Consider the following 23322-nt stretch of genomic DNA (forward strand, 5'->3'; position numbering starts at 1 on the left):
TTGCAAATTTTCCGATTCAGAAGTCTAAGTTTTTTCATTCCTTACATCAGTATGTCTTATCAATAAATTGTGGTATGGAAATATAGTTGGCGGGAAGTGAAAGAGCCGCAGACACTTTATGATAACAAAACATTCCATTCTTAAACACATTTATCAATTTAGACACTTTATACCTAACTAAACTCCGGCAAAACGTACAACTTTTAATTTTCCTTCTCTGAAATGCGAATTCCATTAAAATAATCGTTTCTGTTAGACCCTTATACGTCTTTTTTGACTTGCGTTTTGGTCTTTTGTGGTTTGGCTAATCTTCTCAATGTCCCCTCTGTACAGTTTCAATAGTTTCTTTCTTCTTCTTTAGTTTTTTTTCTCTTTTTCTCTCGTCTCATTTATCAAGTAGCTAAACCAACATGATATGAAAGTTTAAATTTCCTTTTTTTGGAAAATAGCGCAGTTATCTCTCAGTTCCCTTCCTTTCTCGATATGATATTAAGAAAAAAGAAAAAAACTGTTACTTTCTAGTTTGTAAGAATTTTATTCCAATCGGGCAAATGATTGCCATTCGAATAATATATTATGTTTTCAGAACCGGGTCTTCTAAACCTGGCAGCAATGTTCCAAGCTGGTGCCGACATGAGCGACACCAGCGGGGACGAAGATGAGGTGGTCCCCGCCAGAGTTGGTCAAGCCGTCGGCCGAACCAATGAATCTGAAGTTGATAATGAAGAAGGAAACAATTTTTTTCGAGTGAGCTCTATTGTTTCATTCATCTAATTACTTGAACATTTACAGTTCCAGAGGGCCGCTCCTGTCTATCCGAAGCATATGATCAATCACAACTTGGATGGAACTACGACAGGAATGCGACGAACTACCAGCTCGATCGCGTTTGTTTCCCACGATTTATAACACTCAATGTATTCATAAAGTTTCAGAAGAATTTCTATGGCCATTCGTCGATCACTACGTTTGCCACGTCGTTCTGAAGCAAGGATGGCCGCTAGAGAGGAACAGATTTTGATTGAGGCTGTGGTGAGTTTGGATTTTTGGTGCATTTTTTCAGACTGAAAATTGGGGAAGATATACCTCAAGAAATTGGTTAGCTACATCTTACGTCCAGAAATTTTAGAAAACTTTTTTTCTAAAAAAATGCTTGGTCGGGTTGAAAAAATACTTGCTAGTGGAATCGACATCAGATTACAAAAATGCGAACGTGATCTTTTGAAATGAAACGGCAAACCCGCTACAAACATTTACAAACAAGATTAATTTCATTCATTTTGAAAGACACGTTTTTTTTCTGCTCAAACTTGATTTTGAACTTGTGTCCGTGTTTTAGGTACACCTCGATGAAAATATTTCACAACTTGAAAAAGATATTAATGAATCCATCCACATTACACTATTAGAATCAAAAGTGTTCGGTCATTCGCGTTCATAGAATTCAACGAAATATTCAAGTAAACAGCACAGACGCAGACACACAAATTATTCATGGTGAACCTCAGCGGTCGGTTGCGTCCTAGTAGTGGCGTGAGCCCCACTGCGGACTATTGACAGCTGCGAGGAAAAGAAAAGACGAAATACGCGTACTAGTGCCCAACGCCCCGCTTTCGTCCGCATAGCGCACCCATTTCCCAACAACACATCATTGAAACGTTGCGGCACAAATAGCCAGCTTCGGGCACCCGTTGTTCTTTTCCCCTCCGCTCAATACAAGCTTATTTTGTCAATAGATGGAACAAAGACTACACGTTTTGAAACATTGAATTGCACCAACTTATTCAAACGACGAGTAGCTAGTTTCCGTAGACGACCGTTTTTCGGTGAGTTGTAAAAAAGATTCACAGAAAACGGTTCTTTCGAGAACTGACACATTAAATTATTACGTTTTGAATACAATCGAAAATTGAGAAGTTTAAACAAAATTAAATCAAATTTACACAAAAAATGAGAATAATTCAGTTATGTCGGGACAACCGGGACCATCGGTAAGAATATCGGAGTGTTGTTTTTCATATTGTGGGGTTATTTTTTCGTTTGTATTTTTATATTAGTGTGATGTGTGGTATGCATAGAAACAAATATTGAGTAAAACATTTCACAGAACAACATTTGCAGCCTGAAGGACCTCTTTTCACCGAGAACACCAGGGACACTCGGATTGGTGAATCGCATGTGCCGAATCTTCTCCAGGAAATCATCGATAACAAGCGTCTAAACAGATATGATAAGGTGAGTAGGTTTATTTCAGATGTTTTATTACAAGATTGCTTATTAAGAGATTTAGTGTTTCCTGCTCAAAAACTGTGACTTAAAATCAAAGACTTCAATTTCTGATGAAGTTTTTTGGCTACAAGTTACCTTAAAACAAACATGTACTATTATGTTAATCTTTTCTATTCTTGAACTTCGAACTTGACCGCCAGTGCAACGCGGCAAACTGTGTTTGCCGCTCGTCTCAAGAACTTTTTTGTGAGCAAAGGCGGAGCCAACCACCGTTTTCCTCAGTTCCCGCGGCTTCAGCGCTCTTGGCTCCAGACAGTTCGGATTCACACCCTTACGATATATTATTATCTTATTTTCTCATAATATCGAAACAATGGGATTTGACCCAATTAGGAACCCCTACTCCGAAGAGGAGTATTTTGAACTTCCTAAAATCGAAAGTCTACGCGAACGTCTCGAAGCAAAACGGCTCAAAATTACTGAAATTTTGTCTAAATTTATTGCTTCGTCAGAAGATTCTGGTCTAGAAACTGATATTGATGACAGTTTCCGAACCAGGGCTCCATATCTAAATTTTTCGGTAAGTTTCTTGACTTTTTAGAAAAAGTGTACGTAGTGTGCTGTTGAAAACAAATTAGGACCAGGTGTTTGCTTCAAAGATTTCTCACCGCTAGGAAAAACAAAAACAACAACAACAACAATCCTGAAAAGTGCTAATCCACTTCCCAATCCATTGTTTTCAGGTCAAAAAACTAATACGACGAACGGATTGGCCGGTTTGTCACGAAATTCGTGGAAATCTCTGGAAAGAACTCTGCAATACAAAGGACTGGTCAAGCAGCAAACGTCTTTATTATGATGAGGCAATTGAATATGACAGAATCAACCAAGGTACGTTTTTCCCGCTTCTTTGTCAACTATATCTTCAAAATTGACTCAAAACTTGAAGAAGAGGTAAGTAAGTAAAAACCAGCATGAGCCAGCTGATCGAGAGTGCCAGTTGCAATGTTTTTCTTTGTCTTGTGGGAGAGAAAAGAAAAAATGGAACTAAAAGTAGAAATTTGCGCATGCCGCGTTGCAAATAAACTCTCTATCCAAGCACTATGTGTATTTATTCCGCATGATGATGCGGTGTCAAGACTCATGTTGTTTACCCGACAATCGAAATTTTGAGGAAAAAACGGCGGGAAATCTTTGGTGGCGGATTGTGTGATTTTATCAAAGCAAAGCATATGAAAACAAGATATGAATTTGACAGTGACTGCAAAAAAAGCAAAAAATTAAAAATTTTGATTGATTTTTTTTCAGGCAAAAAGCAATCGCCACAAATCCTAGCTGACGAGGGAGGTGTTCTCAACAATTTTGATTTGAAGGAGGTTGGATCTGTCAAGTTGATTCGTCTTCTTCTGATTATCGAGAGACTCCGTCCAGAAATCGTCTACGCACCGGTAAGTTTGTTTCTCGACGACACGTAGATCATAACCTAACTTCTAAAAATTTCAGACAATCTATCCACTTTGCTCTCTGCTTCTCCATTTCAATGATGACGATGCTGACTGTTTTGCGTGTATCAACTACTTGCTTAATACCAAGGTAACTTTTCTCTTATTCATTCCAATTTTCTACAATTTCACTTCCAGGGTTTCATTATGACAGCACCAGTTCAATGGGCCGCATCCAGTCATACAATTTTGGCACTTGTCAAAAAGCATAAATCCGCAGCGTACGTGCTGCTGAAAAGAAGACTTGGCACCACTGACGACAGTGTGCTCGTGAAATGCGTAAGTGAAATCATTTCTTTCTTTTCTCCATAGAGAAAAAAATTAAAACGGCAAAAAATGGAATTTAATGGTCCGTTGTTTAGATCGAGGATTGGTTGTTATGGCTCTTCCAATATCTGCCATTGCCATACGTTTGTCGAATCGTCGATTGCTATTTCGCAGAAGGACACAAATTTCTTATTCGCTCTGCTATTTCTATCGTTTACATTTGGTCCAAAGTGCATAAGGTATATAGTAAGACTGTTGTGAAGAAAATTCAATATTTTTGTGTTTCTAGAGAGGAATGGAGGACTTCAGTGGTAAATCAATACAAGAAAAGATCGACTGTATCAAGAAGGAATTCATGGATGTTGCCACTAATATCTCGGTATGATGAATCAAATTTAATATCAGTGAAAGAAGTAATGTAGGAATGAATTTGAATTCTGGAAATAATGAATTGCGTCCCTGAATTCGTGAAAATAGTTGTTTGGACCTGTGAAAATACCAATTTTGTTACTTGTACAGTTCTGCAAACAATAGTAACAAGCAACACAAAGAGTGCTAGCTTTTTGTTGTGGTTTTCAAAAGAGAGTCATCACTTTCTTTTCCATAGTTTCTTTTAGTTCAACTATGATATCAAGAATGGTTAAGGTATTCCTTCAACTAATTCTTATTTTGATTTCCCGCTCAAAAATGCAATTCTTTCCAGGTGAGCACCAGCACCTTCATCGCAACAGCTGTCAAAATTCGTAACCTGCAATCGGCGACTATTGCAAAACTTCAGTCGCAATATGAAGATGAGGTGAGAGATTAAAGAAACATTTATTTTTTATGACACTATTATGTTTTCAGCTGCGAGACGAAGTCATTCAGCGTCCACGTGCCGTCAAGAGAGTACGTCGCACCATTTTCTGTGAAGCGTTCAAATCATGTCTTGTGGACAATGGTAACTAAATATTTGAATTGGGTAAATTATAAAAATATTTTTCAGATACTGCTATCGAGTTGATGTCGTACATGCCTGAGAGACTTCAATTGGTCACTCCAACTTTGGCTTACCAATTGAGCCAAGATGGTACCAGTTTCTACAACTTCTGGAACAAGTGAGTTAGCTGAAAGTCGGAAGTCAAAAACTAATATTCTTTTCAGGATTGACAGACTCGATCAGACTATTATCATCATCAAGAGCACTACTGGAGCTATCTTCGGAGCTTACTGTAGCTCTACATGGGCTGAGAGACATGACCGTAAAGAGAGAACAAGATCAAAGTAAGAAACGAAATCTTACTTGTTTTTATTTAATTGTTGTGTTTCAGGTACTGGGGAACTGGAGAGTCTTATGTGTTCCGTATGAACAAGGATATGGAACTTCCTGAGATTTACCAATGGGTTGGAAATTCTCCAGATGTCACTTCATCCGATTGCCCACAATATTTCATGTCTGCTACTGATAAATCATTTGTGGTAAGTAGGCTCTGCAGCTGCTGAAAACTATTCTATAGCGAAATTTGATACAGATTTTGAGAACAAAAATTTTTTTGCAGATTGGATCGGGAGGCAGCGATGCAATCCGTATTGACGAGGAGTTGACCCATGGAATGACAGGACCAAGTAACACATTCAACAGCCCGAAACTTTGCGACGAGGGAGCATTTGATATTTATGAACTTGAAGTGTTCCATGTTACTTCCAGCGACTGAGTACTCTTTCTCTGGATTCCCCAATTGTTTATTTTCTTCTTCTTGTGACGTTCTTTTCATTTGTTTACTTTTCACCTTTTCCATCCAATAGGTTTATAGTACACTTAGTATAATTCGGGGGGCCTTTGCAATAGGATTCTGCTCCAATAATTCATGATACATGTTTAACTATATTCACCCTTTTCATTTTCAAAATTCTATTGATATATTTGATTTTCAGACAAAAGCTTCCAATGATATAAGTTCTTCTTCCCCCTTTTCCTTTTTCTTTTTCCATTTTGCCAAAATAGTAGTTCACTTTTTTCCCCTCTACATTCCTACTTCTAGTCGATTCCTCGTGTCTGAGAGTTTTAGTGCTACAACCAGTAATTTGTCAGTATATGTTGCACGAAATTATAATCAAAAACTCATTCCAACCCTCCGCCTCCCATGTTTGCTTTAATTAAAAAGGTCAATAAAACTTTGTATTGAATATTTGAGTGATATCTGTTCCGGAATGTTTTTTCTCTGCTCTTTCAACATTTTCGAAGCCAATTAGATCTGAATGAAGCAATGCTCGTATGCAGTTCAAGCAGAACTATACAAATATATTGGCTGAAATTTTCAAGAAAAAAACTGATTGGATCCAATTTTTGTTTCTGACTATATGAATTCGTATGCACTCGGAGGACTTTCAGTGTGTTACCGTTGACTTCAACGAGTCTTTCGTATAAACAATGAGTATTCTTTTACGTTTATAAACTACTGGTGGGCACGTTTCCCCCAGTCTATCACCTTGTCGATATCTGCAAATTTAGTTATGTACTTTCTTCTTTCCATCAATCCCGTGACTAGCAACCAACGGTTTCCCAAATTATCAATTTCCGTCTTTTTCTTCTATAATTTTTGTCTATCTATCTCTTCAATTTCTTTTGACTTCCGTCCTTTTTTGAGTAGGGGTGTTTTTTTGGTTTTTTAGTTGGCAGAAAAAAATAAACTTAATAATTATTGGAGAGGCGGAGTCTAATTAGTTTCTAAATTACCGTTTATGTATCTCTTTTAAAACTTGAAAACATCACCTTTAATAACTATTGTTTTAAGAACACATTATAACTTCAAATATCAAAGTGACATCATGGAAAATGAGGGAAGAAAATGTTGTTCAAAGCACGGTAACCATATAATCTTGAGACAAATCAGATGGGTATGTTTCAGCACGATCATGTGGAGAACCTCCAAACAAGAAACTTTGTCCTCAACCATCTGGAAAGCCGTCCAAGTTTTCCATCCCGTTCAACGGTACAACAGAACCAAAGGAGAACACTAGACCACCAAAACGGACGGCACCGCAGGACAATTTATCCGCCCAAGTGTACATGGTACATCCATACAAACTCTATTGATTCATTCATGTGGTGTAAATGAAGTATACATAATAAATATTCTAAGTTTTATTGAAAAGTTATTGATAAACATCTATTGTCTCTTCATCATACGCAGTCTTCTTTGGAGGAGCTTCTTGCGCCATTTTCTCTCGAAGTCTTGGAAGTCGTGCATCCGGTTAGCATAGGCGTCGGCAGCAGCTGTATCAGTTCCTCTGCAAATAAAAATCTGTTACACAATGTTTCATATAAACCCATTTCTCACCTTTCTGGGTCAGCATAGTTCTGCGACGCTGGGTTTGGAAGACGATGTTCCTTATGACGTGGGAGATGAGATGGTGCAGCTCCATCCCCATATTCTGGACCTTGAACAGAACGGCTAGCATCAGCGGCAGTGTTTCTGCAACAGACGCATGTTAAGAGTTACTGTTGATTTATTAACTTACTGTTCATCTCCGTATGGTTGTTGTTGATGATGAGAAGGTCTGTGGCGGTGACTCTTGCGGTGCTGTTGTTGAGCTGGTGCGTATCCTGCAGAATCTGCAGCAGCTGCCGCGGCGGCAGCGGCCGAGCCAGCAACAGGAAGATGAGACGGCGCAGATCCCTCATTGGCATACTCTGGTTGATTGTGAGTTCTAGCTGGAGCAGCTGGTCTCTGCATATTTGAATATCCACTGACTGGAGTGAATGGTGTTGGGAACATTTCAGTGAGAATTGGTTGAACACCACAGTCTGATGGACAGTATGAAGCAGGCATTCCTGGATCTCCTGGTGGTCCAGCTGGTCCCTCCATTCCGTATCCTCCCATCTTTCCTGTCTTTCCAATTCCTCCAATCTCTCCTGGTTGTCCTGGTTGTCCTGGTTGGTTGGATCCCTTTCCGCCTGGACCTGGTGGTCCTTTCATTCCTTGTGGTCCTGGTGGTCCTACAGGTCCCTTGATTCCAACTCCAGCAATAACGGTGTCCCCTGGTGGTCCATATGGTCCCAGTGGTCCCTTCTCACCCTTTGGTCCTGGTGGTCCTGGAAGTCCTGGTCCACCATCAACTCCTTCCATTCCGATTGTTCCTTGCATTCCGGTCATTCCTGGGTTTCCAGTCATTCCTCTCTCTCCTTGTGCTCCACGTGGTCCTGGTGGTCCTGCTGGACAAATGACACATGGAAGCTCTGGTTCGGACTCTGGCTGAATATCGAACCCATCATCACCAGAACGTCCTTGTCTTCCAGCATCTCCTGGTTGTCCATCTGGTCCTGGAGCTCCTGGTGGTCCAGGTGGTCCAGTTGGGCAAGATAACATAAAGCATCCTTTGCAGAATGCACCTCCCATCCATGCACTTCTTGCTTTTCTTGAGAAATATTGAATTCCGGGAACTGCGTCACCTTGTCTAATCTCCATCAATTCATTCCAAACCATGTCGGATTTTGCCTGGAAAACACCCTGATTAGCGTTATTCAAAAAGGACAAAAATGTGTTTACTACCTTAATTCCATCAGATAGCATAGAAATCTCTTGGAGTACATTGTCCGATTTGTGGAAGAGCATTGGAACAGAAAACACAGCTACAACCAGTGCAAACGTCGACACGACAATCGACGCAACCGCGGCGTCATAGAAGTTATCCCGCATTGTGGGAAAATGTGTGTAGAAATGAAAACGAGGAAAAGTCTGAGAAGCTGCATTCCATACCGAGACTTATAAGCAGCGGATATAGGTCACTGGGTAAAACTCGATAAGGCGCGATTAGGCTTTTCTTTTTTCGAGGTCATTTCATCATGAACGATTTCTCCCGATCACTTTCGGTTTTTTCCGTTATCGCGCGACCGCAGAAATGAGACAACGTCTCATTACTTTCAATTTCTCTTTTTTCATCTCGGTGCGATACATCGATAAGGGATGAGAAAATTGCATATGTTCAATTGTGTCAGTCAGTCATTTATTTGTCGAGAAAAGATAGTGAACTTGATAGATTAAGAATAAAATTCGGTGACAGGACGACTGCAACAAGGAAGAAATATAAGAGATGAGGTGATGCTATTTTGACGGTTCTAAGGGACTGACTGAACGATGATCATACGTATGGAATGTTTGATTTTTTGTCTCACTTGCAATGATTGATAGAATAAGTTTGAAATGATCAAGAGACAATTGATAGGGACGCAATTAATTGAGAAGAGGCCAAGCAGGGGAGTTACAAAAAATGATATCAGCGATTTCAGATTAATAAGAAAATTTGTGACGTTAGGTTCTGGGTTCAGTCAATTGGATAATGTCGAGAAACAGACGAAATGTTGAATTCATCATTTACTTCTTATTCTTCTTCTTGACGTCAGTGTCGTTGTTGTCATCAGACTGGGAGTATATGAGCGACTGAAATATCTTTCTTAATCTTTCGAAAAAAGATTAGGCCAAAAAAAAAGATCACAGAAAACACATGCGTAACTAATACGCTACGTCACAATGTCTTACCTTTCCAAGTCCTTCGAAACTGAGACAAAGATCTGCGAGACCGGCATCATGCTCGTTTCCAATGTCGGAATCCATGCTAGGCATCTTGATGATGTTGTCCTCTTGGAAAGTACGGAGAAGACGTTTGTCGTTGGTCTTCAGCTCAACACATGAGCGAGTTTTTCCGAGATCTCCGAGTTTGATGTGCTTCTTTACATTTGGACGCTCTCCAATGGTGTCGAAGGTTGCTAAAAAGTATAAAATATGATTCTTTCTTTATTATAAACCACTTACGATGCTCTGGAATCGAGCTCACGGAGCATTGGCTTTTTGGAGAGCTGTCGTTGCTGTCCTTTTTACGAGACGCCATGCTGTTGAGTTTCTTACGAATATCAAACTCACTTGAAGACTTTGGCATCACTGAAAAAATAATCTGAACAATTATACGAAACTCTAGGAAGACACAACAACATAAGCCAAAAAATGGCTGTGTCTGAATTGGGCAAAGTGATTCCCTTGGCACCTTTTTCTTGCTAATGAGAGAAAACTAACGAAAAATAACATGTGAGGGTGGAGAACTTTTTGTGAAGGTTTCCGTTTCAATTTTCGATGCTTCATAGTGTTTTTGAAACCGGAAATCAAGCAGGAAATCGAATTCGTTGAGTCTAAACACCTAAACTGCTGACTACTATGGTTTTGGCTCTCCATCTGTGTTTTAATACTTCAAAATTGATTTTGAAATCATTACAGAAAAAGTTTTTGCCAAACAAAGAGAAGCAGTGGAAGACAAATGAAAGTTTTTGAGAGACAAATCACAGCTTTTCAATTCTCTCTCAAAACCATCTAATTAGTGGACAGAATGTGCATTGTGATATTCTTGAAATACTGATATATGCCATTTCAAATAACAAAAACATCAAAAAACTACTGAAAACTATACCTCTGATTTCATTTTTTTCAAGAAGGGTTTCACGAGCTTTTTTACTAAAGCCTCGATGAGAACCGTTACCATTGCTGAAGCTCTCGTCCATATTTTTCGATTTGACTGGAAGTGAGAAAAAGTTTAAATAAATATCAAAACGTTATCACGAGTAGATATATCAGGTGATCGAATTACGCATATTCAAAACATTAATGAGTCAACCGAGTATCACCGGATATTTTTGAAAAGTCTACACCTACACGCTTGAATAGTTTATAACAAACCAGAAAGACGTATGTCCCTAAATATGGCTTTCTTGTTAACAAGATGATGGAAGCCATTCACGTGTTAAGAACTCCGTTAAAAAAACCTCGAAAAGCAAAAAATCTGATTGTGCACATAAAAGTACTTTGAAAGTATTTCAAAATCACGATTAAATTCATTTTAGATCACTTTAAAAATCCCACTTTATGTCACTGTGGTGCTATGAACAAAACTAGTCTCAAGTTCTATTTTCGTACTCAAATTTGAATGTATAAAAACAAAATTTGAAATATGCATCATGGTGTAAACCACGTTTGAGGGACGTTTTGAGGGCGGCATAATAGTTGGTTTCCTGTGATATTTATACGCCATCGGTAGCTCGTCAGAGAGATATCTTCGAGTGTCTCACAAGGATTATGGCTTTTAACAATAGCTTGTTATCATTTATATGAGTCTTTTCAAAACGAAATTCTGATCAATTCATGCTGCTCATTGCTCGAATGCCGAGGCGACGAAAGAGGAACTAAATAGTGAAATTAGACGTCAAATAAAGAATAGCGCAGGCAGAGAAACAGTTTGAGCTTGGGTGGAATTCGAAACAGAGTTATATTTGAAAAGGTTAGAAATCTAAACAAAATAAAGTCACGTGAGATCCTTAGCAGAAAAAATTTATCTCGAAACAAATCCGCTTCTTAGGCGTAAAACTTTAATAAAAGTGTACTAGGTAAATGATAATCAGAATTTTGCCATATGTAGCACTATTAAAATTTAGCTTCTATACTTAATGCACAGTCACTGAAGCGGACCAACTCTCAATTATAATTGAACTAATTCATACTTTCTTCTTCTTGTATTGGCATCTCGGCATCTTGATTCACTTTATCGCAGATGGTGAAGATTTTCTCTTCTTTAACACAAATTGGAGCATCCTGATCTCCTCCAACACGCGATGCATCAACTTCATCTCCTTCAGCACGCGTTTCAGCATCTTGATCAATTTCTACACGGATTTTGTGACCTTTCTTTCCGTTCTTTGCCGTATCATAAACAAAGTTGCGCACGACTTTTTTCGGGTCGACAGTGCCTCTCTTCCAGAATTGAGAGAGAGTTTTCGCGCAGCACAAAATCTGCCAACACATGGTTTCCCAATCTGAAAACTGAGGATCATACAATTGAGAATGAAAACTGAAAATGTAAGAGAGAGGAGCGAAAAATTCAGTTTTGAATGAAGTTCAGTCTCAAAATGCTTCTGTTTTAGAATAAGTTTCAGAATTACGTTTTGCGTTCTCCGTAAAGGAAACGAGGCTGAAATTGATCTCAGATGACTAAGTGCATCAGCCATGAAAGTATTATACAATTGAAAACTGAATTGAAAATTTTAACTCATAGACACCTACTGTTCTATTATTCTAGAAATCAATAGAAATAGCTTCAAAAGTGTTTGAAGAGTGTAGAAGAAACACTGAAAATAATATGTCTTCGTGGCCTAAAATCTGACTACGGTAAATGGAGATTCTAATCCGTGAATAGATTTCAGTGTTGAACAATGAATAAGACCGGATGAAGGTCTAATCTGGTACACGAACTTTAACGATTTTAATCTCTTGGTGGCAGATCTCACACGTTTGTTAACACGGAGCTGTTCTATTGAATTGAATGTTTGAACACTTGAACAAAAAAACTGAAGAATCGAAAATCATGTAAGGTCGAAATGAGTTACTCTCAAAATATGGTTGATTAACATTTATTCTGGGTGCATAAACTGACATCCAACAGAAAAAAAGAAAGTCATCAGAAGAGAGTTCCTCTTTTCTCCTGCTCACGTTCTACTGCGTCAAAGAGTGCCTTGAAGTTCCCGGCACCGAAACCCTGAAAACAGATAATTGTGAAGTGAAGCAAGAAAATCACCAACCTTGAAGTTAGCCCGTTGGATGATTTCTATGAAAAGTGTAGGTCGATCTTGCATGGGTTTACTGAAGATTTGTAAGAGATAACCATTCTCATCAAAGTCCATGAGGATATTCAATTTACGGATCTGGAAAAAAAGACAATTATGAGTGTTGGGTAGTGACCCTAGTGGCTTTGGGTAGTTGGGTAGTGTCTTTAGAATGTCACTCTCGCAATTTCGAATTCAGGAAACTCCGTATCACAAACCATTTCTAAATCCTCCTTTACAGTCAAGTTTGTCTTGCTCAGTCTATCTTCAAGAATGTTATAATATTCATCCGGAATTGTAAGAAACTCAACACTCCTGAAAATGGCATGTCTGGAAATGTTTTTGTCAAGTACAACGTACCTCCTCTTCATTAATTGAACAGCAGCAATAATATCGTCTACCAATAATGCAAAATGTTGAACTCCAGAGCCTCCATGGAAGTTTATGAATTCCTGCAAATGAACACCAACGTCGGCATTTTGAAAAACACCAAACCTCGATTTGACTCTTCCCTTTCCGTCCCTTAACTCCTTCAGCCAGCGTCATTTGAACAGTATGATCTTCGTTTACAAGAAGCCATGCACTCATTGCGGAGTATTCTGACGTGGCAACTTTATCGTCAACAGACCAGAACCTTTTCAGTTTCATTGTCTTGTAGTACCAATCCGCTGCTGCTTCCATCTCTCCAATTGGATAATTTTGAACGACGTGATCCATGAGTATCGCTGGCATTCGTTCTCTGAAAAATTTTGAAATACATTGCTCTATGATTCTTATTTTTGCCATACATTCTGTCAAACAACTCAAAATTAGATGTCGGAGTAAAATAAGGAAGGAAGTCTCCTTCGAATGATCCCAACTCATAGAGTGTATGCGTTACGTCACTTCCCTGTAAGAATTTAAATTATCTCTCGTTTCGAAATTTTCAGATTTTCGTTACATCAGCTAGTAGAGTGGCTGTTCTAACTAATCCTTCCTTTGTGTTGATCTCTCCTTGTTGAATTACCTTGATGTCATTTTCCATCAAGTTCTGAAATAACGAAATTCGGCTGAAATTATTAAAACCCCGCAAAGTTCAAGTCACCTGCAAAAGAGCAGATGTTTCGAAGCAGTCATACATTGAAAAGGGAAATATCACGGACAGAAAGAATAAAAATAGATTTCTAAGGTTGTGTCCTAGAAAAGAAACATTTGCAAAGTAACTGAAAATGTTGGACTGAAATTCAACTGCCTCCGGAAAACACAAGAAAAATATCTAGTTGTGCATTGAATTTAAATTTTTAAGCATGATAACAACTATGTATAATTTCTCATTTTACATGTTTGTTTGTCACCACCAATTGAAGCATACATCTGTACTTGCATCATCTGACTACGGTTCGAAATCGTCAATCCTATGCAGTGTTCTTGCACACGTAAAATAACCTTTCCTAGTAATTTAGTAAATTTCTTATACTCCGGTTTTGAAGAATGCGAGATATACCTAAGCTCTGAGAAGAACGCCCCTAATATAATCCTGGTTAACCTTTCACTGTGTGGGTTTTGCATATTTTAATTACAATTCAGTATTCTATTGAAAACCGACCAACAAAATGATTTCATAGTTCTTCTCTAGAGAGTGAACATTTTTCTTTTCTTTTATTCATGTTCTTGTGTTTTTTCCCATAATCTTGTTACAAACTTTCAAGTTCTAGAACGAAAGTTGAATGCCAGACATATTACCGCTAGTCAACAGGTGAATAAAATAACACCCACCTTTGCCCATTGTTCCACTTCAAACATAATAACATGTCAAGGAAACTGACCAGATCTTACAAAACATTTTTCACTCACTCACGTTCACACTTTTGTTATGTAAAAAGTAATTAAATTGTTCAAAAAGAAAATCACCTGCAAAACTCCATCCAAATTATCAACACGGAAAGCAACGTCTTTGATGAAATCTCCGTGTTTGATCAATTGGTCAGTATACATATTCTGAGAATTGTAAGAAGTGATGATAACACGAGCCTAAAAATTAAATGGTGACTCAAGTGAAAACAAAAAAGGAACGAGAAAAGAAAATTGCAGACTGGATAATGAGATTAGAATTAAAAAAGACCAATGGGGTGGGCGCGAATAATGTTACTTTTATATCCAGACTGAATCAGTTCCCAACTTTTTTTTCCAATTTTATTTCCCAACCAACCTTTCCATTTCTCAATGCGTAACTTGTTGAAACTTCCGTGTTTTTCGCTGCGAATTTTTCGAAACCAAAACTGCTACAATACCAGTAGGCTGACTGTAGTGCATTAGAAACAATGAATTCAATGTGATGAATCGCAGAAATTGTACCCATCTGCAAAAAATGAACTGATACCACTAAGAATCTCAAATGATGCAATTGTAGGAAACGAGGAAATAGAGAGAAATAGAGACGATTGATACGAGACGCTAATTGAGCAGGGAAACCGTATCTCTGACTTTTATGACTTCACTTTTGGGGGTCGTTCGATGTGTAGATAAGATACCAGGTTCTTCAGAGATAGATACTGTGTAGGTCAATGTATTCTTGTAGTGAAGAAATCAGATATGACTTTTGAAGGTAGTGAAAGACCATAGAAAGTATCTGAATAATAAGTTCTAAATGTGGGTATATGATATTTAATTTTAAAACCAATTTTTGAAAATACCATACGTGTATGGATTATAATTCTCCACTATAAAAATGTACATAAAATCAGTATATGACAACACCGGAAAAATTCAGTTTTTGGAGACCCCTTGTCGTCACCGATTTTTGGAAATATCTCACCATTTAAAAAGATAATTCACTTCCTCATTTCTTGGGATTTCCCATACTTTTTTTTCGGAACTACGTTCGTCAGATTTATAAATAAATAATTCAATAAGTCTGAGAATTTCCTATTATATTTCTTCTCTTCCTCACAAGTGTCGCTGAGTAAAATGTTTCTTCAAAAGAATCATTCATCGTGTTCCCTTGGATGAATAATTTCTCAGAATTTATAAACTAGAAAAAATATCGTCATAATGAATAAGACGTCGGGAAAGACTACTTTAATGAAACTTCTGATGCAAAGAAACAAAAAATAAAAATAATCAGAAAAAGAAACTTTGCGAGAAACCATTTCAATGCGACATTTTCTTATCAAAGTGTGATAGGTGAAGGTCTGTGTATTGAAGAGACACTATAAAGAACACCCATCTCTTTTTGGAAAACCTGATTCGTAAAACAGATCAATTCTAGTGGTGGAAATTTACTACTATGTACAGAGAAAATTATATCAGAAACAGAAGAAACGAACACATTTTTTGAAACCTGATTTACATACAAAAAGTTTTCTGGACTTTTCGAGATTGAGTAACTATATAATTGACTCCACACAACAGAGAATACGGCTCTGTTCTTTTTTAATTAACTTAAAACTAGGATAACACTACTTTGGTACCAATTTGTCATCATTTGAACATTGATGTGTCTTATCAGTTCCTCCAGCACTCCAAAGTATAGTTTTAAGATCGCACATTCTGAAATCTCATTTTCAACTCGAACTTTTCAATTTAAGGCTTCCAAATTCACGTTTCAAGAAGCCTGTCAAAGCAGTCCGTCCTGGTTGAAATCCTACGCAACCACCAAGCACTTCCAGTTTTAGACACCCGCGTCAGATTTAGAAGTACATAAAAGCCTTCCTGTGGGGGCCTAGACTTGTTTGTCTTCGTGTCAAAATTCACATAAAAATCTGTCACTGACTTTAGTAAACGTTGCTTTATTCCGTATATATGTGTTTTACAAATTTAGTCTACGATGAGCTTGTCTGTGTTTTTTCTGACTTCAGTCATGAGCAGAACTTGGATAAAATGCATTCGGAAGCTCTATTTTGGTGGAGACAAAACCGTTTTTGTCTGTCTGACGCTCTGATGGTATCTATCCAGATTTTTGAATTTGAGCACATTGTTATTTTGCTGTAGACTGATGGTGTTTTCTGGAAAGTAGTAAATAGAAGTACGTCTTTAGTCGGAGGTGTAAGTGGGTTTATCTGTTTGATATCTTATTTGTGTTCTTGTTTTTGCGGTTTGAGATTCACCACCAACGTTAATAGCGTTTGACCACTAAATAAGACAAGTTCATTGATGTATTAAATTCTGCGAAGTTCATTTTGTAACCGAGCATCTTCTCTTTTTCTCTCCGGCCAAGAAACATCCTATTTTTAGATCGGACTTTGAATTTCCGAGAAGAAATGCTTTAAAGTGTGAACCCGAGGTCATAGATTATTCTTCAAAGAAAATGATACATGTACATAACTATATTGAGTCTCATTTTAGTACCACCATCCGTCCAATTATATTAATTTGAATCTCTTTCCTCAGCACTTCCGTTTCTAGAATGAAGAATAAATCAAACGTATTCTTAGTTTCTTGAAAACTATTTTCTTTTTTCTCAGGGGTTTCCTCCACCACCCAAACGTTTTCCAACATCATGTAATTTTGTAGTATTTCTCACTTCATTTCGCTGAATTCAATTGCGAACAGCTGAAAGATAGGAGAAGCTGTTTCAAATATAGAATTTTTCTTTTGCGAAACGAGAAATTCACGTCCAACCTCCTCCGGAGTCACTCGTCACTTTGTACGGCCAACAAAGCCTAGCTCCACCCCTCAGGTATAAAAAGCCAATTGATAAGAAACGAGATTAACTATTTATTTTCTGTATGACTTCAGTGCATTGTGTTTGAAATTCAATGCGATTCATTTATCTTCATTGAATTCAAGTTGTATTTTGTTACACAAGTTGTATTTTGTTTGACATACGTTCCTCCCATTATTCTTTTTCTACGTTCTCGCTTGATCCCAAAATAGTTTCTTCACATTCAAGAAATCAAAAGTGCTGAATTTTTATATTTTTGTATACACTGTGAAGTATATCCCACAACTTCAGTGCCGTATGACACAGACACGTGTTTCTGGTTTCTGTACTCTAAATCTAGAATATTCTAGGATTGTGTGTGTGTGGTAGTGAATTCATACCTAAAATGAGGTGAAGAGAATGTGTATGAATAATATACAATGGAAGAAATATGATATTTTCTCCAATTTTTGAGTTAAACCAAAACGAAATATCTTTTCACGTCAATTCACACCTAGTACTGGCATTGAATTTTTCGGGACGAAGAAAATGAGTGTTTTATTTGTTCCTGAGGGTTATAATATCTGACGAATCCAATCGTCCATTGTCGTGTTGTTGTGACCATTTCTTTTTTGACGAGAAGAGCCTGACATTTCAAGCATCCAATTTTTACTTGTTATTGTTGCTCACGCCTCATAATTACATGATACAGAATACAGAGAAAATCTAAGAAATTTATCTCAAATTATATAGTATTTAGTTCGAAATTACTGACGTTTTTCTTGTTTCCGTGTTGTATCAGACTTAATTCTCCGCCTCTATTTCATTCTTATCCAGTTTCAACACTTCTTATGAAACTGTTTTCAGATGTCGTCTAGCATGTCCGGACTTGTGCTCATTCTGATCGTTGCTGTTGCTCATGCAGCTCTGTTCATCGACGATGATAACAAGATGGTGGCTAAGACGAACAACCAATTTGGCCCATATGTCGCAGAGTAAGCCGATTTTCAGATTCTTATAGATTTACATTGAGACGTCTTATTAGAAATAGATAGGTGGTGATCGATTTGGTTGATGATTTTTAAAAAGACCACAGATGTTAAGGTACTCATTCCATCAATGCAATCTAATCTGAATATTTATAGCAAAAGTTAATTTCCAGAATTGACAAACTGAAAAGGTCGTTCGGTCGCAACTGCATGTTCACCATCTCGGGTTGCTTCACTTCATCGCAAGCAGAACGCTATCGGAAATACATGGAAAACGTCAGATTCATCCCAAAGTAAATTGAACACTCAGAACCCTTCAAAAACATCTGGCCGGTTTTGCTGCAAAACTCACATTTATCAACCGATCTCATCTATTTTTGATTCAAATAAGAATGTTCGTGTATCCTGCTAGTTTCTGCTTTACATCATTTTTCTTTTCGCTTTTTTCTTCTATTGTTCACACATCATCATTTGAAAAAGACAACAAAATGAACTGATCACTCCTGTTAATCAAACAATAGAATTATGATTATTTATACAATATCTCAGAACTGCAAAAAGAAAACAAGTATCTTTGACTTCAAATATAAAACACTTGAATAATCCTAATGTTGTCTTATCAGTCTGGAGCAGATGAGCAGAATTGGGTTGGCTCAATTATGCAAGAGGATTTCCCGCCACACAACACAAACATCATGAGATAGTAGACGATGTCTGATTTCTGATGTTTTTCTTGAACTTCCTTCTTATTTCAATTATGACTGACCAGCACACAATAGCGATTTTGATCGACCATTGAGATTTTGAAAGTGGCAGATGAATTCAATATCTAGATGTGTGATTCAATGAACCGCTGCAAACTGATTAGTTTTGTCAATTATCACGCAATATTTTTGAAATAATCAAAATTTAGGTTTAAAACCAGGAAGATGTAATAATAATAAATTATATTAGCCAGGCTGGTCCATTCTTAGATCTGAAGTCATTTCATTCATTATGATCTTGTTCGTCAGAGCGAAAATATCAAACAAAACACGTAATCATAATTTTCCGGTCTACATGTACACACGAAATTACATCCAGCACGTGAAAAGTTGAACTTTTCAAAATCTTTACTCTTTCTTTTTTTTCCATCTGACGTCTGAGAGGTCATTTAATTTCCAGCAACTTAAAAATAGCTTATAAATAACAACATTCACGTTAACTTGAATGAATACTCTGAACTTACACAAAAATTCTTGCAACTTGACTCTGAGTTAGCGTTATGAACTCATGAAAAGATGATAAAATTTGAATTCTTACACGAAAACGATTGCAATGGAGCTTTAATCATTGCTGTCTGCTGCGTAAAAAAATATCAAAAATAGCAGGCAGCCAAGAAAAGAGAAAAACAGACAGGTGTGCGGACCATTTTCCTCAAATACTTTTTCTTTCCCTCCTGTTCAATGTGCTCAGCTGGCGGAACGCAAGCTGGTGGGACCGGCGGACTTGCACCCTCTAGACATGGTGAATGCAAGTGACGGGGCTGGTTGGAAAAATATTCTCCAGAAAAAAGAACTTGTTTTTAACTTTAGAGCAACCGACTGAACCAGACTGGCTAGATCTTGCTTCTTGGGTTTGTGAATTTGTTAAACATCAATTAATGGAATTTTAACCCCGAACCAGCTGATTAACTGGATAATTCGATTTGGCTATTGTGCTGCTTTTACATTGTGGTACATATGATCCCAAAAAAGTCTCGTTCCACTGTTTTCAAAATGGTCCACCAAGCAAAATGTGATGAACTTCTATCCGCTTTGTCAGAATTGTTTGCAATTTTAAGCATGTCTGTTATGAGGATGAGTTGAGTATGTCATTCAAAAAACTACTTTCGACGCGCACAACTCTCTTCAACTTCTGTTTCGCTTCGAAACTAGCTACTAAGAAATGTATTGCTTATGTATACTTGGTTTCCCAGAATGGGTTTCCTGTTGAAATGAGATTTCTGTCTATTCGATAGAAGATTTTCATTAAAAATTATTATTTATTGAATGTTCCGAATAAACACACCAACTGTTTCAATTTGACTCGAAATTGCTCTCGTTCCCGTGTATACTATGCCCCTCCTCGATCAAACAATGCTATCGTTCAATGCACTGTGTATGTACTTGGAAATTTGTCATATTGAAATAATCAAAAGAAAAATTATGAATTATCATCATGTCCATTCTCGAGACTCCTCTCTACTTCATTTATTTTTGTCAGTCTTTGGTCTTTCCCGATGTAACATTAGACACACTTAAACATATTCAACTATTTACCAACGTTTTCAAATAGCTTAATTGAAATTCGAAAACTTTGCAAAAACGAAAAGTAAAAACTTCTGTTTTCATAATTTCTTTGGCTTCTCTTCTCGGTCAAGGCTGTTTGCATACTAATGCAAACGCTTCCTACGTGGCCCTTCCTTCTTTTTTCTTCTTCCCCACGACATGTGTGTCAAGCGACACCGAACGCGTCAGTATCCCCTTAAGCGCATTTCCCGTTTTCTCTCTGCAGAATAATATTTTTCCTTTAACTCTAATTTTCTTCTCAGAGATATGTTAATTTTCCCCCAAATTGTTAGATATTTAAAACAATAAAACAATTGTATTTCATTTTTGTTCAAAAATTTATTGATTTTTCTTTTTGCCGCTCTTCCAATTTATATTTCCGGGACATTATTGTTTGTGATGAGATTTAAAAGCTATTTTCAGGGTTAATTGACTGAAATGCGGTTATCAAGAGATGATCCTGGCTTACCGCTTTACCACACAGACACTGCACGTGGCTACACCTTTCGCAGAATAAGAACTCGAGCCCGTCATGTGAGTTCTTGATGTTTTCATATAAAAAGTTAATTAATTTTTTTTTCAGTGGCTCTCATCGCGAAGTATCGGAGTCAAAGTATGCATCGCGTTCACTCTCTTGTTTGCACTTTTCGTTTTGGTGAAAATTAGCAGTGGAAGGAGGTCATCCACTCAAGAGTCCTACATTTCGGTGAGTAGAGAATCTGTTGCGAAAAATTATTAGAATTAACATGTTCAGAATCAGGAGGAGATTATAATTAACGAGCAAGTCATTTTCGCAAAAAATGAGAGAGTAGATAAAGCTGAGAAAAAAAACGACGACTTCAACGAAGATCATGTTGACTTGGAAAGACTTCCCGACTCTGACGACAAGCTTCAAGATGACAAAATTGAACTAGCGGAAAAACATGCGAATGTTGTCAAGTTCACAGGTAAGAAATTACAAATAAAGAAAAGAAGCTTATTAAATTATTCAGGACCCACCAACGATCGTCAACGAGCAGTTGTGAAAGCATTCCAGCACTCGTGGCTTGGTTACAAAAAGTATGCATGGGGACACGATACATTGAAACCAGTTAGCAAGGTTAGTTTATGGACGATTCGAACTGAAATGATTCAAATTTCTTTTCAGTCTTACAATGATTGGTTCGATACCGGATTGACTATTGTGGATGGACTGGATACGGCCATTGTTATGGGTCTAGAAGAAGGTGAGTTTCTTATTTACATTGCACACAGAGAAAAAATGTTGTTGTTTCAGAAGCCGCTGAAGCCACCGATTGGATTCAGAATAAGCTAACGTTTGAAAAGGACAGAATGGTCAATTTCTTCGAGTGCACAATTCGTGTTCTGGGAGGAATGATGAGTGCTTTCTATCTGACTGGTAATCGGATGTTTCTTGAGAAATCTGTTGATTTGGGTGACCGTCTGCTATCTGCATTCAAATCGCCGTCTCCAATTCCGTATAGTGATGTCAACTTGCTCAAGAGGTAGGTAGTCGGAAGCGGATTTGAAAAACAACCTCATAAACTTTAGAACTGCAACAAATCCACAATGGGGAGCAGACTCATCTCTATCGGAAGTCACAACTGTCCAACTGGAATATAGAGCTTTGTCTAGAGCCAGTGGCAACAGCACTTACGAAGACTTGTCGTTCAACGTCTCAAAGCATATTCACAAGATTGGATGCGAAACTCACGAGGGATTGTGTGGAATGTTCATTAATGCAAACACGGGAAATTTCAAAAGTATGTTAAAACAGTATCGAGCCATAAAATTGAATAATTGTCGTAGCAGAAGGCGCCACCATCACATTTGGAGCAAGATCTGACAGTTATTACGAGTATTTGTTCAAGCAATGGATCCAAACTGGAAAGACGATAGACTGGTGAGACTTGTTGTATGAAACCATGCCAATTTTGATGTTCAGGTTGAAAGAAGATTATGGAAAGGCGATGACAGCGATGGAAAAGTATCTTTATAGAAACTCAGAGCCTAAGAAGATGTATTTCATTGGAGAATTGCTGAGCGGAGAAACATATTCACCGAAAATGGTTTGTTTTTTGGGTTTCGAGAAATTTGGAATCTCATTGTCATATTACAGGACCATCTCGTCTGTTTTATTGCGGGGACATTGTCACAAGGAAGTAAAAATGGTTTCCCACAAAAACATATGGATATGGCCGAGAAGATTGGAGAGACCTGCCACAACATGTACGATAATCCGACCGGGTTGGGACCAGAAATTGCTCATTTTAACATGATTCCTGGGAAAGAAGATTTATATGTGAAGGTTAGCTCAGGTTAATGGGTGATGTTCATCTGAATGTCAAATTTCAGCCGCTGGATGCTCATTGCCTACTCCGACCAGAAGCAATCGAAGGATGGTTCTACCTTTACAGATTTACGGGTAAGTTGAACGAAAAATGAGAGTTTGTGGATGAAAATTAAGGTTTTTTCATGAGTCTCACATTTTTTGAAGGTGTTTCCCACATTTTCGATGATTTCAGGTGACAAAAAGTATCAAGAGTGGGGATGGGCTGCGTTCCAAGCTATCGAGAAGTACGCGAGAATTCCAACTGGAGGATATTCATCAGTCGTGAATGTGAAAAAAATCGATGTTAAATATAGAGATTCAATGGAGTCATTTTTGCTTGGCGAGACATTCAAATATCTTTACTTGCTTCTCGGAGATGACCAAACGGTTTTGCCTCTTGACAAATGGGTTTTCACTACGGAAGGCCATCCATTGCCTATTTATGATCATTAG

At 37.7% G+C, this 23322-nt stretch overlaps 7 protein-coding genes across 7 annotated transcripts; 4 read left to right on the top strand and 3 right to left on the bottom strand.

Annotated features, from left to right (window-relative positions):
- Positions 1 to 612: 612 nt before the first annotated feature.
- Positions 613 to 5692, top strand: GCK72_024369 (uncharacterized protein; the record flags this gene model as incomplete). Its single annotated transcript, XM_053735849.1, has 16 exons — positions 613 to 747; positions 799 to 887; positions 936 to 1032; positions 2122 to 2235; positions 2973 to 3120; positions 3538 to 3677; positions 3733 to 3822; positions 3870 to 4010; positions 4094 to 4237; positions 4288 to 4377; positions 4702 to 4794; positions 4845 to 4938; positions 4984 to 5095; positions 5142 to 5261; positions 5309 to 5456; positions 5537 to 5692. 16 exons carry the CDS (start codon positions 613 to 615, stop codon positions 5690 to 5692), a joined length of 1911 nt encoding a protein of 636 aa, XP_053579415.1.
- Positions 5693 to 6806: 1114 nt separating this feature from the next.
- On the top strand, positions 6807 to 7074 carry GCK72_024370 (uncharacterized protein; the record flags this gene model as incomplete). The annotated part of the gene is made up of 2 exons (XM_053735850.1): positions 6807 to 6843; positions 6887 to 7074. 2 exons carry the CDS (start codon positions 6807 to 6809, stop codon positions 7072 to 7074), a joined length of 225 nt encoding a protein of 74 aa, XP_053579416.1.
- A 2278-nt stretch (positions 7075 to 9352) lies between these two features.
- GCK72_024371 (uncharacterized protein) lies at positions 9353 to 9914 on the bottom strand (the record flags this gene model as incomplete). Its single annotated transcript, XM_003118346.2, has 3 exons — positions 9353 to 9418; positions 9518 to 9744; positions 9791 to 9914. The coding sequence occupies 3 exons, from the start codon at positions 9912 to 9914 to the stop codon at positions 9353 to 9355; spliced, it is 417 nt and encodes a 138-aa protein (XP_003118394.2).
- Positions 9915 to 11509: 1595 nt separating this feature from the next.
- On the bottom strand, positions 11510 to 11821 carry GCK72_024372 (uncharacterized protein; the record flags this gene model as incomplete). Its single annotated transcript, XM_053735851.1, has 1 exon — positions 11510 to 11821. The coding sequence occupies one exon, from the start codon at positions 11819 to 11821 to the stop codon at positions 11510 to 11512; it is 312 nt and encodes a 103-aa protein (XP_053579417.1).
- A 652-nt stretch (positions 11822 to 12473) lies between these two features.
- GCK72_024373 (uncharacterized protein) lies at positions 12474 to 14956 on the bottom strand (the record flags this gene model as incomplete). Its single annotated transcript, XM_003117967.2, has 9 exons — positions 12474 to 12551; positions 12595 to 12717; positions 12837 to 12933; positions 12979 to 13070; positions 13114 to 13357; positions 13407 to 13507; positions 13559 to 13648; positions 14509 to 14628; positions 14807 to 14956. 9 exons carry the CDS (start codon positions 14954 to 14956, stop codon positions 12474 to 12476), a joined length of 1095 nt encoding a protein of 364 aa, XP_003118015.2.
- Positions 14957 to 18106: 3150 nt separating this feature from the next.
- GCK72_024374 (uncharacterized protein) lies at positions 18107 to 18525 on the top strand (the record flags this gene model as incomplete). Its single annotated transcript, XM_003117621.2, has 2 exons — positions 18107 to 18234; positions 18402 to 18525. The coding sequence occupies 2 exons, from the start codon at positions 18107 to 18109 to the stop codon at positions 18523 to 18525; spliced, it is 252 nt and encodes an 83-aa protein (XP_003117669.1).
- Positions 18526 to 20975: 2450 nt separating this feature from the next.
- On the top strand, positions 20976 to 23322 carry GCK72_024375 (uncharacterized protein; the record flags this gene model as incomplete). Its single annotated transcript, XM_053735852.1, has 12 exons — positions 20976 to 21071; positions 21121 to 21243; positions 21292 to 21484; positions 21530 to 21636; positions 21685 to 21763; positions 21814 to 22042; positions 22089 to 22300; positions 22350 to 22440; positions 22483 to 22606; positions 22657 to 22845; positions 22893 to 22962; positions 23063 to 23322. The coding sequence occupies 12 exons, from the start codon at positions 20976 to 20978 to the stop codon at positions 23320 to 23322; spliced, it is 1773 nt and encodes a 590-aa protein (XP_053579418.1).

Source organism: Caenorhabditis remanei, chromosome X (genome assembly GCF_010183535.1).
Source record: "Caenorhabditis remanei strain PX506 chromosome X, whole genome shotgun sequence".
Lineage (NCBI taxonomy): Eukaryota > Metazoa > Nematoda > Chromadorea > Rhabditida > Rhabditidae > Caenorhabditis > Caenorhabditis remanei.